Raw genomic sequence first — 16,562 nt, 5'->3', positions numbered from 1 at the left:
ACTGTATGACAGCTATCAGCAAGGATTGAAGGCAGGGCTCGGCGTTGAAAATGGCGTCAAGCAGTATGGCAGCAATCAGCAAAGATTGAAGGCAGGGCTCGGCCTCGAAATTGGCGTCAGGCAGTATGGCAGCAATCACGTGGTTGGGGCAGGTAAAAGTAGACAAAATGACATAAGGACTAAGGACTAAGCAATAAGTAAGAAGGACCCCCCAACAATATCAATCAAAGATATTTTGTGGCGTAGAATTATCAACCTTCGTTAAAGTTGATTGGGCAGCAACGCAGGACAAAGGAATCTGTGATGTCATGGGAAAACTCAAAAATCATAAAATCAGATAAACCACGCCCGTCAGCAAAAGGAAAACTACATCGGTAGATGCAGTGCGAAAAATAAGTAAGTTTAAAATATTAACTCATCCCGAAATGGAAAACTTTACTTGATTCGCCCTTTTTTCTAGGCAAAATTAGAACGACTTGTCAGATCTTCAGTCGCACGCCAAAAAGAAAGATGGATGGGCATCAAGGTTCACCTTGGTGCTTGGTGACCTTCCACCACCGAACCATTGCCGTTGTTGCCAACGTACCTTTTACCAGGAAAAGGAATAGAGCTGCTAGGAAATCTACATAAATAATTATGTACGACTGAAGAACATAAACCAGGACCTATCAAAATCCTTCAATAATGATATGATTCTCAATCAATAATGATAATGATTTTAATTCATTTTGAATATTGAAAATAATAAGATCAGCCGCTTTTCCCTTCCAGCACAATATGGCAACTCTGAACCTTAACCCGAAGATCGATATGCGCTGATTGTTTAAAGCAAGGTCAAGTTAGACTGGATTTTGTTTATGCATTTTTTGATAATAAAATACTTAAATACAAACGTAAACTGTGTTGTTAATAATAAAATATGTAACACAATATAAAAAACAGGTTTAATGATGGCGAAATAAATTAAAAGTACTTCAAGAGTCCATTTAATTATTTAAAAGTCCATTGAGCTTTTAGGCAACACACAGTACATACTTTGTTTAAATTACGGATACCTCCGAAAGCGATGTTGCCGAGATTAACATAAATAAATTAGAATAATTAATAAACAATATTCTTTCCAAATTAAAGTAAACTAAATAAAAAGAAAGTATGTAGTATTTTTTTAAGATGATGCTAAGGGAACAAAAAAAAAATGCTACAAGGCAAAAATACGCCTGAGAATTAAAAGCAATCAAAAACAAAAGAACAGCAAGCCACAAATACACAATAAGGGAAGTAGGCGCACTTAGAAACGCTGAAGTAAGAACCAAGTATCAGACCGAAATGATAAACCAGCTACGACAAAACAATCCTGAAATTGTAAACATAGAAACAGTCTGGTACACCCTTAAATCAACTAGGCGGTCACCAAAAAAATACTAAGAAAGAATTGCAGAACAAAGAGGAAAGTATAATGTGGAATTCAAACAAATCCAAACAGCAAAAATAAAACCAAATTGCGCATGTTATAAGACAATAATAACGCCAACATAGAGAAATTTAAAACATACAGAAAGGAGGCAAGGAAACTTATAAGGAAGAAGAAAAGTGCACACCAGAATAAAGTACGGCAGCAACTGCGGGAGGTTGCCAAAAGCAACAATAGTAGGAGATTCTTTCGAGAAATAGTGCAGATGAGAAAGGATATAAGCCCATAACGAGCAGTATTATAAAAAGCGATGGAGACGAACTAATAACACATGGCAGAAATACTTATAATATGGAAATCGTATTTCAACAATATTCTTAAAGCAAATAACGGCATAATTGCAGAGACCACAAAATACAAGACATTGGAAATAGACGTTGAGGAGACAGGCTTCCAAGAAGTAATAGTGACACTCAACAAACTAAAAAAAAACTCCTGGATGCGACATAATACCAGCAGAATGCTAATATTCTCCAATGTGCTAAATTCTGGAGGAATACAAGTCCATAAACCAATTTAAGTGACCTTCGTCCCATAAGCTTATTGCCTGGCATATCAAAAATTGACACTGAGCTTGCAGATTTCTTTAAAACCAACATCTTGTTTCTAACTCATCAGTCAGGCTTCATATCCGGACATTATGTACCACTACAGCTCTACTAAACCTGACAGATGACATAATTAGAGCTTAACATGATTGACTGTGACTTACTTTGTGCAAAGCTGATAATATGCCTTAGCCAATAAAAGCGTCTTTAATTCTCTTTTAAATTTCTTAACATCCGATATATGTCTAACACATAGATGAACATGATTGTAAATTTTTTTACTTACGTAAATTAATGAGTTTTTGGTAAGGGAAGACGTAGGAATAGGTAGGGGAACATCATTTACACGACGAGTCAAATGGCCAGTGTCAGAGGGTAGTTTGAGAATTTTGTGAATAAGAGCAGCTGTTTCTAAGATAAAGAGTGAAAAAAGAGTTAGGATTTTTTCAGAAATGAAGAGGGGTTTGCAAGAATCTCTTAACTTAGCAGAACACAGGTATCTAACTACTTTTTTTTGAATAACAAAGACAATGTTAAGTAGCCTCTTATTGGTTAAACCCCAAAAAGGCAAGCCATACCGAATATGAGATTCAATAAGTGAAAAGTACACTGAACGTGCAACCACCCCTCCCAGCTCTTGTTTGGCCATTCTTACTGCAAAATATCCAGAAGATAATTTCCCAGCTAAATGTAAAATATGATCTTCAAACCGAAGGCGACAATCAATGGTAATTCCTAGGAACTTGCAGCACTCTTTATTCTGCAACTACCTACATTCTACACCACCCTGATAAAATCTGAAGGTCCTCAACGATACAAGTCTTAATATAATCAGAATTTTTATGGCTCCATAGTATGGTGGTATCATCAGCAAACTGAACCACCTTGCCCTGCAGTTTCAATGAACTCAAGTCATCCACATACAGTAAAAATAACAGTGGTCCCAACACTGAACCCTGGGGAACGCCGCATTTTAGGGATCTAGAAGCAGACAAACACCCAGACACTGTAACCTTCTGAGTACGGTTTGATAGATAGGACTCAAGCCATCGCAATGCTACGCCCCTCAAACCATATTTATCGAGCTTAGATAACAGTATTCCATGATCCACACAGTCAAATGCTTTGGATAGATCACAAAACACTGCCGCTGATGACTCTCCAGAATTCAAGGACACATAGACGCTCTCCAAAAAGCTAAAAACAGCATCATGAGTCCCTTTACCGGATTGAAATTCAAACTGATTTGCAGACAAAATGCCATTATGATGTAAAAATGACAAAATTCTGCTTTTTGCAAGTTTTTCAACTATCTTAGAGAGGGTAGACAAAATAGAAATGGGACGGAAATTACAAGGCTGATCCAAATCTCCACCCTTATGAAGAGGGATAACCACCGCCTCTTTTAAACATGAAGGAAAAATGCCAATATGTAAAGAATTGTTTATGGCAGAAACCAAAGCATTTAAGGCTGAATCAGGCAAAAAGAGTAACAACCTCGAAGATATCCCATCAGCTCCAGATGATTTATGGTTTTTAGGGGTTTGATTTCATTTTTTACTTCGGTAAGTTCGACAGGATGAAAGAAAAATGAATGCTCAACCGACACTTGTTGAAGATAGTGCAGGGGATCAATGTTACTATGAATGCCCTTGAGCAAGATATTAGGTATATCACAATAATAGTCGTTTAAAATGTCTTGTCTTTCTGTACAGACTACGGTATTTCTGATGATATACAAGGATATTTTCATTTGTGGTATATTTGCACAATTTAGTCAAAAAACGGAGGTTTTTAGTTGAAATTCTAAGGCCTCTTGTAACCCATGGTTTTCGTTTCTTAGTTTTAAGCCTCATTTTAGGAAAGCACTGATTGATCTTATCACACAGAACTTGAAAAAATAAAGTAAGTGGGTCAGAAGCCGTTTCAAGTGCATGCCAATTTACCGAAGCTGTAGCAGCAGAAAAAGCATTGAAATTTCTCCTGCTGAAAATTCTTCCCATATAATGAGATGAAGATGATACAGTATTATATGGCATTTTAGCAAGAATAGCTTCATGGTCGGAAATACCACATGGGAGTACTGTGCATAAAACGTCATTAAAATTTGTACAACGTCATTAAAATAGTCAATTGTAGTTGCAGATGAAGAAGTTATTCGTGTGGGAGAAAGAACGTGCATTTTCAAGTCGTAAGAATTTAAAATAGTTAAAAGAGAAGTACGTGGCAAGGTTTCATCAGTGTATTTGATATTAAAGTCACCAGCCAATATAACCTTAGAGTGTAGGGACAACTGGGATAAAAGAGAATCAAGTTTGTCCAGAAACATAGCAATATCTCCTGTAGATCGCCTATAAACACAAAGAATATATAAATTAAAACGTTTACAAAAAGAAAGAGAGAATTCAAAAACATTCTCTAACAGAAGATTATCATACTTATCAATATTACAAAAAATCGTTTCAATTGTTTGCTTAGCCAAGATCATGGCTCCTCCATGTATAGATTGTTGACGACAAAAATTTGATATAGGAACATAATCATATATTAAAAAACATTCACTAGGCCTTAACCAGTGCTCACTCAGAAGTACAATATTAGGAAAATTACATGTGTCCAGCAAAAGATGAAGCTCATACATCTTGTTTCTTAGGGATTGTGTATTAAGAATAAAGATACTTAAGCTTTTCGAAGAGCTAATTTCAATTTTACTAGTAGAATATGAACATGAATGAGATTTAACCATGGTGGACATGTCTATAGACACTAAGTTAAGATTTAACGATGTTCGCGTAAAAAAATTACTTCAAAAAAGTTATGCCAAAAATGAAAGTTCTCAAAAATAAACTGGAAATTAAGAAAAAAGCTTTGCGAAAAATTATATTTGTCGGCTGTTAATTATTGTATAGTTTTTTATGCTTGTTTCAATGTCGTTACTAGAAATCGCTTGCAATTTTACAGAATAAATGTTGTCACTTTATATTTGGCTTACGGAGGTATCACCATGTTTCAGCTAAAATTAAGCAGCTACAATGGCATAACATTTTAAATTTAGGAAAGCACCACTCTGTCATATTTTTGGTCAAACCATTTATTAGCTTCTAATTTATTTATTTATTACTATCAACGTTTACATAAACATTCTAAGATAATACACAATAGGTAATTAGGTATACATAATAGGGTGTCATTGAAATGGTGTAAAAAAAATCGGGGGGTGATAGTACTCCTAAAAATTTTAAAAAAAGTTCCTATAACTATAGGGCGGAAAATGCATATTAAGGGAGTTAGGGGCACTGAAAGGGTAAATTTAAAAAACGGTTTTTTGAAATTGTAGGCTTAAAAAACGAGATAAAATTTCGAAAAAAAATCCTCTGCCATAAATTTTGACCCAAAATCAAATGGTGATACTGAAAAATAATTTGGAAAATCGGAAAGGGTAGTTTTTGCAAGGGTAGGGGGTTAATTCGTGAATAACTTTTTTTAGGTTATTTTTTTCGCAACGTGGGTTCATTTTTTAAAAACTACATACTTTTTCCTACAAAAAAGGTACTCTTGTTGCACATCGCCCAAAACGATGGTTTTCGAGAAAATTGAAGGCAAAAAGTTTGCTCTGATGGGTTGCTAACTGGTTAAACAACATAAACCTATGAAAGTTATGGGGTTTCAAAAGTAAACACGTAGTTATTAAATAATTAATTGAAAAATCTAAATTTTATGATTTTTAAAACATCTTATTGCTTTAAAAAACGAAATAAACCAATTACCAAAATTCCTTATTAAAATAATGCATTTCTTAATTCATTCATAGTAAATGTTCAAAGTGACCACCATTCATTTCAATGCAGACATCTGCTCTTCTTCTTCATGATCTGCGTACCCTGTGGAATATCCCTGGGGTTGTACGAATTTGATTGGAACAGTCGATAATGCGTTGACGTAGTTGCTCTTTAGTATTAATCGGCACTGAGTAAACCAAAGTTTTCAAGTGGCCCCAGAAGTAGAAATCTAATGGATTAAGATCTGGTGATCTTGCTGGCCAAGCTTGTGGACCACCACGTCCTATCCAACGCCTCTCAAAAACTTGGTTTAAATGATTCCTCACCGCTAGCGGAAAATGAGCTGGTGCACCATCATGCATAAAATACGTGATCTGCCTCTGTGCTATGGGAACTTCCTCCAAAAGTGCTGGTAGATCATGTATTAGAAAATTAAGGTAACTTTGACCATTTAGCCTAAAATGTTTATTATTATAAATAACAAGCGACTTTTCAAAAGGTGTCAAATTAACCTCGGGGGTAGAAAAAATGGTCCAATAAGTCTATCGCCAAGAATTCCCGCCCAAACATTAACTGAGAATCGAATTTGGTGTCGACTTTCCACAACAGCATGAGGGTTCTCATCGGACCAGTGATGTGTATTATGGTAATTGAAAATTCCATTTCTTGTAAACCCAGCTTCATCCGTGCATAAAATATTTGCCAAAAAAAGGGGTTCTTGTACCTGTTTTCTTAATAACCAACGACAGAAGATGACTCGAGCGGGATAGTCTGCCGGAGCAAGAGCAACGTGTAAACTTGTCAACTCGCGCACGTTGAGTTTGAGAATAGGGGATTGGGTCCGCGTATTGAATATTTGGTACTCGCGGTGTAAACTAGGCTAATGAATCAAATAAGTATGCATTTAATAAGGAATTTTGGTAATTGGTTTATTTCGTTTTTTTAAAGCAATACGATGTTTTAAAAATCATGAAATTTAGATTTTTCAATTAATTATTTAATAACTACTTGTTTACTTTTGAAACCCCATAACTTTCATAAGTTTATGTTGTTTAACCAGTTAGCAGCCCATCAGAGCAAACTTTTTGCCTTCAATTTTCTCGAAAACCATCGTTCTGGGCGATGTGCAACAAGAGTACCTTTTTTGTAGGAAAAAGTATGTAGTTTTCAAAAAATGAACCCACGTTGCGAAGAAAATAACCTAAAAAAAGTTATTCACGAATTAACCCCCTACCCTTGCAAAAACTACCCTTTCCGATTTTCCAAATTATTTTTCAGTATCACCATTTGATTTTGGGTCAAAATTTATGGCAGAGGATTTTTTTTCGAAATTTTATCTCGTTTTTTAAGCCTACAATTTCAAAAAACCGTTTTTTAAATTTACCCTTTCAGTGCCCCTAACTCCCTTAATATGCATTTTCCACCCTATAGTTATAGGAACTTTTTTTAAAATTTTTAGGAGTACTATCACCCCCCGAATTTTTTTACACCATTTCAATGACACCCTGTATAATATTAACTATTAAGTATCTAGAAATAGAAAACTAAACTAAGATAACATCATGTGCACATTTCTTAATTTTTTTAAAATTACTGCAAAAGAAATTAAGACTATCTGCATACCGGTTAACAGTTGCAGAAATCCTATTTATTGGATTATTTAACAGATATGATGTTCGACAAAAAGGAATATGCGGAAGATTTAACCTAACCTCTAGTTAGGCCACTCAGTTCCTTGTAAGCAAAAACAGACATTATAAATTCCTCTTCTTAGTGACAATGCAGTAACAGACAACTAAGACATATTTTGCTCCATACTAAGAACTACCCCAGATTTGAATAGTCTGTATCTGAGAAACTTTATAAATCTTAATTGGATGTTTTCAATTCGAGATATGTTGTTTTGATAACAAGGGACCCGATTATATTTTCGAATTCGATAGAACTAAAGATAGATGCAATGTTTTCAGTGCCGGAATGTTTGTAAAATCCTTGCATGATCTCCTCAACAAGCCTAAGAGTTTATTTGCCTAACAGATCATAATATCAAAATGGTGAGAAAAACTAAGCTTTGGATCTAGATAAACACCCAGATCCTTCACCAATTCAACACTCTTTAATGCAACATTGTTAATGGAATAATCAACATCATGAAGATTTTTTTGTCTACTAAATCTCATAAAACAAAATTTATTTACGCTAAGTAGCATGCCATTTTGTTGGCACCAGCAATATATGGTGTTTATATCATTTTGCAAAGTAATAATATCATTTAGAGTAGAGATTTGCCTGTAGGCTCTTAGGAGAAGTCCAAGATCATTAATAAAAAGACTGAAAAGCAGGGATCCGAGATGGGAACCTTGAGGAACTCCAGAAGATGCCTGAAATGGTGAAATACAGCTCCCTATTTTTACTTGCTGCTCACGGTGGGTAAATATGATTTAATTCACTGTAATAAAGAGCCACAAATGCCAAGCTTAGCAAGTTTATCAACTAAGACAGTATGATTGACTTTATCAAATGCCTTGTTGAAGTCTGTGTAAATGGCATGAGTTTCACAGCTTTTTCAAAGTTTAGAGATAGATTATAAGATGCTGATGGGACGATAATTTGAAACGTCATTTTTGTTACCAGATTTAAGGATTGGATAAACATTCCGTCCCCTGAGAGCAGAAGTATTCTATGTCATATATTTACAATTTTAGGAGACACTTTTTTTTGTTTTTTAAATGTTCTAGTTTATTGAAATATTTGAAAATTTGTATATTTATATATTTTTTTATTTCCTTTAAAACTACATAATTCTTTAAGCTACCTTTCTAGGATTTTCCGAAATAGAGGACATAGACTACTTTTGTAAATAGTTGTTTATAATTAACAAACTCAAAAAAAAATTATAAGATAGAAAAAGGCCATGAAACAGCAAAAGTAAATCAATCGACTTCACGTTCAGAATCTACAGTTTCCTTATTATTTACATTTGTGTAGGGAAGGCTTCGAAAGAATCCATGTTATTGACTTAAAATTGCTTTCTTTTCACACAGGTATTGCAGATGATCATATTTTTTTGTTAGAGGTATGGCAGCTCTGTAAAGCTGTTTAAGGTTAGCCTGCCCAACATTTATATCTAACGATGTTCTCCCTGTTTTTAAAAGATCTATTCATTTGGATTATCTGGAATGACTTTAACACTTTTAATCTGATTCCAATTAATTTTTTGATTATTCTGATCTTTATCCCATTTGAGTGTTGATTTTTGTTGCAAGTCTCTTAGATAAAATATATCATTTTGATTAAGCTCAGTTACTGTATACGGCTCACCGAAGACCTAAACAGGTGGGAAAAAGAACAATTACTGTTGCACTGGAGAAGAGCACCAGGACTAAGACAGGCAAAAAGTTTATAACCACTTCTAGAAAAAGAGCTGAACAGCTCCTAGACATGAACAGATCAGACATCAGAACAGCAGTCGGACTCCTAACCGGTCATTGCCCAGTGAAATATCACCTAAAGGCAATAGGTATAACAGAGGACGACCAATGTAGATTCTGCAGCAATGCCACAGAAACAGCAGAACACCTGCTCTGTGAATGCCCGACCCAACTCTGCAAGAGGCTCAAGTACCTAGGAGGGGTACAACCAACACCTCAAGAAGTGGGACAACTACCTCCCAAAAATATAGCTTTGTACGGCAGAAGTCTAAGACTTTTTGAGACAAACTAAGACAAGTAGAGTTATGCACAAAATATCTCACAGGTAGCAGTGCTGAGCGGCGGATCAGCCGAAACGACTCCCTTCTCAATCTACAATCTACTGTATACGACTGTTTTTGCTTAGAAGCTCTAACAACTGCATACCATTGCTCAGGCGAATAAATTGGTATATTGCGACTGGCTTTTTCTACTACTACGCTAACCGAACACCTTCGCTTTGCGTATGTCCTTACTATAAATATGTATGTCTTATCGGTATTCTGTATTTTTGAGATAGGAAATGGTATAAAGAAAATAAAAATCTGTTTTTGTTGTGGCAACCCATTCATACCGCATGTAACAATGTGCATCTCTTGATGCTAAATTAAAAATTGTGAAGTTAAAAGTAGATAGTTTGAGTTTATAATATGCAACTCCTACTTCCGTTTTGTATTTTTATACTTTATACCGTATTTTCTTTTGCTTTTTGCTTCTCTCTATCTTTTAAATTTCTTGCTAAAACTTTATTTTCCAAATGTCTTTCATAAACAGTATTTATTTCTTATTGTTCTTCTGGCGTGCTATTTTCAAACTTATGGCAAATGTCACATAAGTTAAAGACAAATTAAATTTGTATTAAAAACAAGCCTATACATACTTTCAGTACCTTTTTTTTCTATATTATATTCTGCGCCGTATTCGTTAATAAACTAAACATTTTCGATATATTTAGAGTAAGTGGTAAATAACGTCTGCTCGATTTTTTTCTGCAATAATGACTCTCTACCGTCTGGAACATATTTAGATCGTCACGAATAGACGTCTTAACAGATTCGTCTAGTAACGAGTTTTTAGTTGCTTTTTCTCGTTGATCTTCATTCACAAAACCACAGGAATCAACTTTATTAAAAGCTGTTCTAACCATCTGGGCACTTATACTTAGTGTATTTAAAAAGAATCATTTACAAACTTTAACTTTTGAGCCTGAAGTATTGGATAAATTGTAAATCATCGTAAAAGTTTTTCTACTACTGTGATGTTCATTTCTGTCCTCTTTACCTTTCCTTTGTCTACGTGGACTTCAATGTCCTTTGCTTTTCGTTTTCGACTTCTTGTTTTTTTGGTGGCATTAAAGCAGCAAAAAGTGGCATAGTGACAACAAATTTTAATATAAAATTTCTCTGCTGATTGATATCTTTAAAATCCCAAAATTTGCTAAAAATTATTTGTCTTTGTTCATCGGTAAATTTGTCATAACATTTCGTTCGGCAATTTACACATGGCGGTTTAAGCATTTTTGCTGGTTTATCTTTTTCAGGCCAGTCTTTATAGGATTTACCACTATTTCTCATTGATTTTATTTTATTTCTTTTCCACTCACTTTCATTTCTTGACGTTTTCTTGCCCTTTTTGAATCAGTTTGATTATCAAGATCCGAGGTTGATGAATCATCACTTAGATCATTACTGGAAAATAATCTCTTGAATCTAAATGAAATATTGGTATTTTCGTAGGGCCATTGACAACCGTGAGCTAAGATAGGTCTGAATTTAGAGTGCATTTACTTGGTATTGAAAATTCTTAGGGTAAAAAGTTTTTTTTTCTCTTTATTTGTTGATCTTTCGTTCTTGTCTTATAACTTCTGTTTTTATTTATATACGAGTTTTTTACACTTTTTTCCATATCACCGTTTTATTTTATTGCTGAATATTAGTGCATAGAATCAGGTTGTTTACCCAATTACGATAAAAAAATGTCATTTTAATATATTCTTTATATATCTCGTACTGAGATAAGTATGTAAGAATGAATTGAATTTTTTTTTTACTTTTATTTCTATATTACCGCCTGGATTCTAGAAATTGTATTTTTATCAAGTAGTTCATCCAAGTACAATGAAAACATTATACTATTGCAAATTCTTTTTATATTACAGACGGAGAAGGAGAAATAGAAATGAAAAATGCTCTTTACCACTTTTTTCTCAATCATCATTGGTCGTATATTGCGGTCTGAAAATTCTGTTATTCTGGAATAGTTTATCCAACAATATTAAAAACAAATCTGACTGAAAGTTGAACTTTTCAATTCAACTACAAGAAAAAAACATAATTTTATTACCATCCTTTATATTACCTTAGAACGAGATTATTACTTTTCCATTCTTCTTCAAGATCTCCTTAAATTTTAATTTTCGTAAAAATCTAATTTTGTTTTCAAAATCTACGTTTGTTCTAATCCTCTATCCACTTTCAACACAAACAGATGTTAAAAATCAACTCTTTATTGCTGCATTCTTATTAGGTTTCCTCGGACTCCCAAAAGCGCGGATTCACCTTTACCTATCCGAAATCGGGAACGGAATTTACATTTTCCGGTCAAAGCAGCTCGTCTACCATGAAAGGAAAATCTGACGAGCTGTCCTCTTCTAACCCGTTCATTTTTGGGGAGCCTCTCGATCCTTCGGAGCCCCCCAAAGTACCCAAGAGGGAGAGGAAGGACAATAACAAACCGAAGTTCAGACCTAAGGTGGCTCGGGAAGGACAGGCGTAAGTTGCAACTTTACCAAAATTATTGACTTTCAGTTTTGATTATTTTTAGTAATGAAGGGTTTTCGGAATCTGTACCGCGCTCTTTAACAGAGTTGGGATCTAACGGGAACGGGGTGACTCCTCCAGATACTCCCAAAAGGTCACAAAGTCCCAGGCCAGGCAATTTTTCACCTAAACCGATGAGTAGGAGTTCTAGTCCAATTGCTTTGCCCAGTAAGTGATTTAGATAGTAATATTATGTATGATTTAGAAAGTAATATCGATCGGCAACGCTGCAACATATTGTGTTTATACAGTGCACCCCAAAGTTATGTCTAAATTCATTTAAAATTCAAGGGTGTGTTCGAAAAAAAAACGCTCGGACCCGTTGATTTTTATTTCAAGTTGCGCATTTTGGTACGTAAAGTTTGTATATACAGGGTTGCTCAAAAATAAATTACGACCATCAACTTAATTTTTTCAAATGAAAGCACCTTTTTTTAATTTCATTTCTGAATTTCGCGTGGAATTCTACGTATGTTTCATGCATCATGTCCTATACCTAAAGTCAACAGTTATCGACAAATAGAGATCTGCCGAAATTTGGTCGTCCTGCTCGAGATGAAAATGAACAACTTGACGTTTTGCTTTCTTTGGAAGAAAATCCATTCACTCCTCTGTCGCAGATTGGGGCAAATTTACCTAAAGAGAAATCTATAGTTCACCGAATAATTAAAAAGCACCAATATCACCCCTACAAAGTTATTCCTGTGCAAGAGTTATTTAATGACGATTTCGATAGGCGAAATGAGTTTTGTGAACGCTTACAAAACATGTGCAATCTAAATAATAATTTAGTAACAAATATTATTTTTTCCGATGAAGCCACGTTCTGTTTGAATGGTAGTGTGAACGGACAAAATTGTCGATATTGGGCAACAGAAAATCCGCATTGAATGATGTGTGGTGTGGAATACTGCGCGGAAGAGTAATAGGTCCCTTTTTGCTTGAACAGACTTTAACGGGACTAGTGTATCTCGATTTTCTCCAATTTGAATTAGTTCCAGCATTACTAGCTTTATTTCCAAATCCATTGGACCCAGACTATCCTGACGAAGAACTAATTTTCCAGCAAGATGGCGCTCCTCCGCACTATGCTGCCACTCTGCGTACATTTTTGGATGAAACCTTTCCCAATCGGTGGATAGGAAGGAGAGGACCCATCGAATGGCTTGCTAGGTCGCCTGCCCTAACACTAGTGGACTTTTTTTTGTGGGGATACCTGAAGTCGAAGGTATTTGTTATTAGGCCAAATAATCTAGACGACTTGAAAGAGAGAATTCGCAGAGAAGTGCACGCCATAGCTCCGGAAATGATTGAAAATGTGCAACGAGACTTTATTGATCGCCTTGGATATCGTCAAGCCGTGAATGGCAACCATTTTGAACATTTAACTTAATTTTTGTTTTTTTTTTATTTGTTACATGAACCGTCTTTTTTTCGATAACTGTTGACTTTAGGTATAGGACATGATGCATGAAACATACGTAGAATTCCACGCGAAATTCAAAGATGAAATAAAAAAAGGTGCTTCCATTTGAAAAAATGAAGTTGATGGTCATAATTTATTTTTGAGCAACCCTGTATATACAAACTTCACGTACAAAAATGCGTAACTTGAAATAAAAATCGACGGGTCCGAGCGTTTTTTTTTCGAACACACCCCTGAATTTTAAATGGATTAAGACATAACTTTTGGGATGCACTGTATTTAGGAGTAAGAAGAAAAGTCGGAGGAGATGGCGGAAGACTATGGAATTTGCAAAAAATGAGTAGGGAACAGTGAAGAAGCCCTTTGCATATTACCCGTCCAATGATGCGCAAGGGTTAGGTAATCGTGCGCAGGAAATATCTGTTTTAAAAAATTATTTATTTTTAAATATTAACATTTAAAGTAGTTATTTTTTTAGTAGTAATATTTAAACAGCAGTATAAAGCCTTAATTTAAACAGTAGTCGCAGATGTAATTTTCTGGAGTATCAGCAGGCGTGCAGGCTGCGTGGTTCCAAGAAGCATACATAACACAGCGGTACCATAGTTTCGATTTTTTCCAACTTTTCCACAAATACAACATATCTCGTTGGGTTTTGAAGAAGTTTTTGGAGAAGGCGGCATGAAGTTAAATTCATCAATATCGTCTAACTCATCATCCTCGCATATCTCAGACAATTCATTTTCCAATGAATCATCGGATGTCTCAGGTGTGGCCTCTCTCTTTCTTTTTTGTTTTCCTTTAAGTTTTTGTATCTTGTGTTTCTTCTTCAAAACATTTTCTTATACTTTTCTCTTGAGTGATTTTCCTTTTTCCTTTTTCTTTAAGTTTTCTTCTCTTATTCTCTTCTTTTCATCAGCGATTTCTAGTTTTTCCCTCACCGGAGTGCTTGTAAGGATTTTTGAACATTGCTTTTTTTTAGCATTTTCTTTAACTCCTTTAATAACTTTTTTTGTTGGTATAGGAGCCATAGAAAGGAGCGAGTTCTCTTTCGATGTACCTGGCTGAGGATTGTTATAGTCAATTAAAGATGTTTGTCTAGCCTCTGGCAAAGAATCCTTTTCCTCTGGTTCAGAACTATTTGGCAATGAAACATTAGCTTCTGGTCTAGATAAGGGTGGGTGATTTTCGTAGCTGCTAACAACAGTGCAATTTGTGTTTTGCCTAGAAGGGGTAAAATCATCCCCACTAAATCTGTCTGGATTTAGTGGATAAGTTCCTAAAGTGCGGAACCCTGAGACAGCTTTCTCCATGGTGGCGACTTTCATGAATACTCTGTTCAATAATTCAGATACGTCATATTCTGTTATTTTTTGATGTCCAGAATTAGATAAATGAAGATTGTATTCTCTATAGAGAGCATTTTTAAGTGGACTAAAAAAGTTAGATCCAATGGCTGAAGACGATCTAAGGTGTGGGGAGGAAGAGAAACCATATTAATATTATTTCCTTTACAAAAATTATAAGCCGAAATCGAAATATGGCTTGAATGGTTGTCTAAAACCAATAGGACAGGATCAGATGCAGTAGGCTTTGCATGTTTTGCAAAATGAGACAACCACTCAACAAATAGCTCAGAGTTAATCCAACCGTTCTTTGAACATTTGTACAAGGCACCTAAGGGTCCATTTTTTTGCAGAGTTGTTGGCATTCTTACTCGGGGATATATGAGCATGGGGGAGGATGTAATTCCCTGCAGCGCTCATACAAAAAACTCCAGTTCTTTGTCCTTCCCCTTTCAGCAGATATAGCAGAGCCCACTTTTTTTACTCCTCTGGCACCATAAACTTTCGAACATTTCACTTTAACCGTTGTAATGCCTGTTTCATCAATTTTAAATATTCTGCTTGGTTGAAATTTAAACTTTTGCATAACAATCTTAAGATTAGAATAAAATAGTTCTACAGATTCTTTATTAAAAGATGAAATCTGATTTAAACTCGTGTCCGCAGGCTATCGCAGTTTTATCTCGGGAAATCTTTTTAGAAATCCATAGAGCCATGCTTTGCCAGCTAGTCCCTTTTCTCGATTAAAGTTGTGAATAATATTATTTTGTTCTGCATACCTAAATGCAAGCCTTCTTAGACCATGAGGTGTCAGCCCAAAAAACAATTTTGAAAGCAGCAGAACATAATCTTTTAATTCACACTCTATTTCGTTAGAGAATACAGTTTTACTGCCCAATCGAGGTAGTTTAAGATCATCTTCCAAGAACTTTTTTCTAAGGGTAAATTCTGGTATTTTAAAGGATCTTCCTACTTCCCTAATTTTTCTTCCGTCGGTCTTTATAGCATCTAGGGCTTTTTGCAGGGTTTCCGTCGTATAAGAAAGGATATCAGTCTTTCATGTGTAATTTCTAAGCATCTGAAAACATTAAATAGTAGTATTACTTCTTAGCATTTAATTACGTGAAGGGGAATCGTGCACTTCTGCGCACAATTACCCCTTTGTTATTGTTTTTTATAAAAACATGATGTGGCCAAAATCATATAAACAATGTATGATTTAAAGGTGCCTAAATATTCACAATACTCTAGATTTTACAAATATAAGTAATGTAAAACGATTGGACAAAAATTATGGACTTACCGTTTTATTTTCTGACCCCGAAAACTTATAAAAAATAAAGAAAAATTCAATCGGTTAACCTCTCGGCGATCGTAAACACACTAATGGCGCCAACGGTCGCGCACACATTTTAGGCACTCCGTTGCAGAGAGCAGCACTGGTTTAGCGTTTCGGATAGCCCGCGAAATACAAAATATCATGGTGCGCACGATTACCCACCACGCACCATTACCCAACTCTCCCTTATATCTCAGCACATCAAAAGCTTAAGAAAAGCTTTTGATGTGCTGAATCATACTATTTTAGTGGATAAATTAGAAAAAATAGGGTTTAGGGAGGTTGTACTTGCCTTGATTGGGTCCTACTTATTAAACAGAAAGCAATATGTGTACCTAAATGGTCAGAAAAGTAAAGTATTGAC

At 35.1% G+C, this 16,562-nt stretch overlaps 1 protein-coding gene across 4 annotated transcripts in view; it reads left to right on the top strand.

Annotated features, from left to right (window-relative positions):
* Positions 1-16,562, top strand: part of LOC126739392 (E3 ubiquitin-protein ligase MYCBP2) — a 714,511-nt gene that overhangs the window by 481,791 nt on the left and 216,158 nt on the right. For all 4 annotated transcript variants that reach the window (XM_050445054.1, XM_050445056.1, XM_050445053.1 and 1 more), the window contains exons 40-41: positions 11,795-12,039; positions 12,092-12,255. In XM_050445054.1, the coding sequence (XP_050301011.1) occupies positions 11,795-12,039; positions 12,092-12,255 (409 nt within the window). The remainder of the gene's footprint in view (positions 1-11,794; positions 12,040-12,091; positions 12,256-16,562) is intronic.

The sequence above is a fragment of the Anthonomus grandis genome, chromosome 8 (genome assembly GCF_022605725.1).
Source record: "Anthonomus grandis grandis chromosome 8, icAntGran1.3, whole genome shotgun sequence".
In the NCBI taxonomy this organism is placed as follows: Eukaryota; Metazoa; Arthropoda; class Insecta; order Coleoptera; family Curculionidae; genus Anthonomus; species Anthonomus grandis.
Note: the sequence above shows the minus strand (reverse complement) of the source record. Positions and strands in the feature narration are given on the sequence as shown.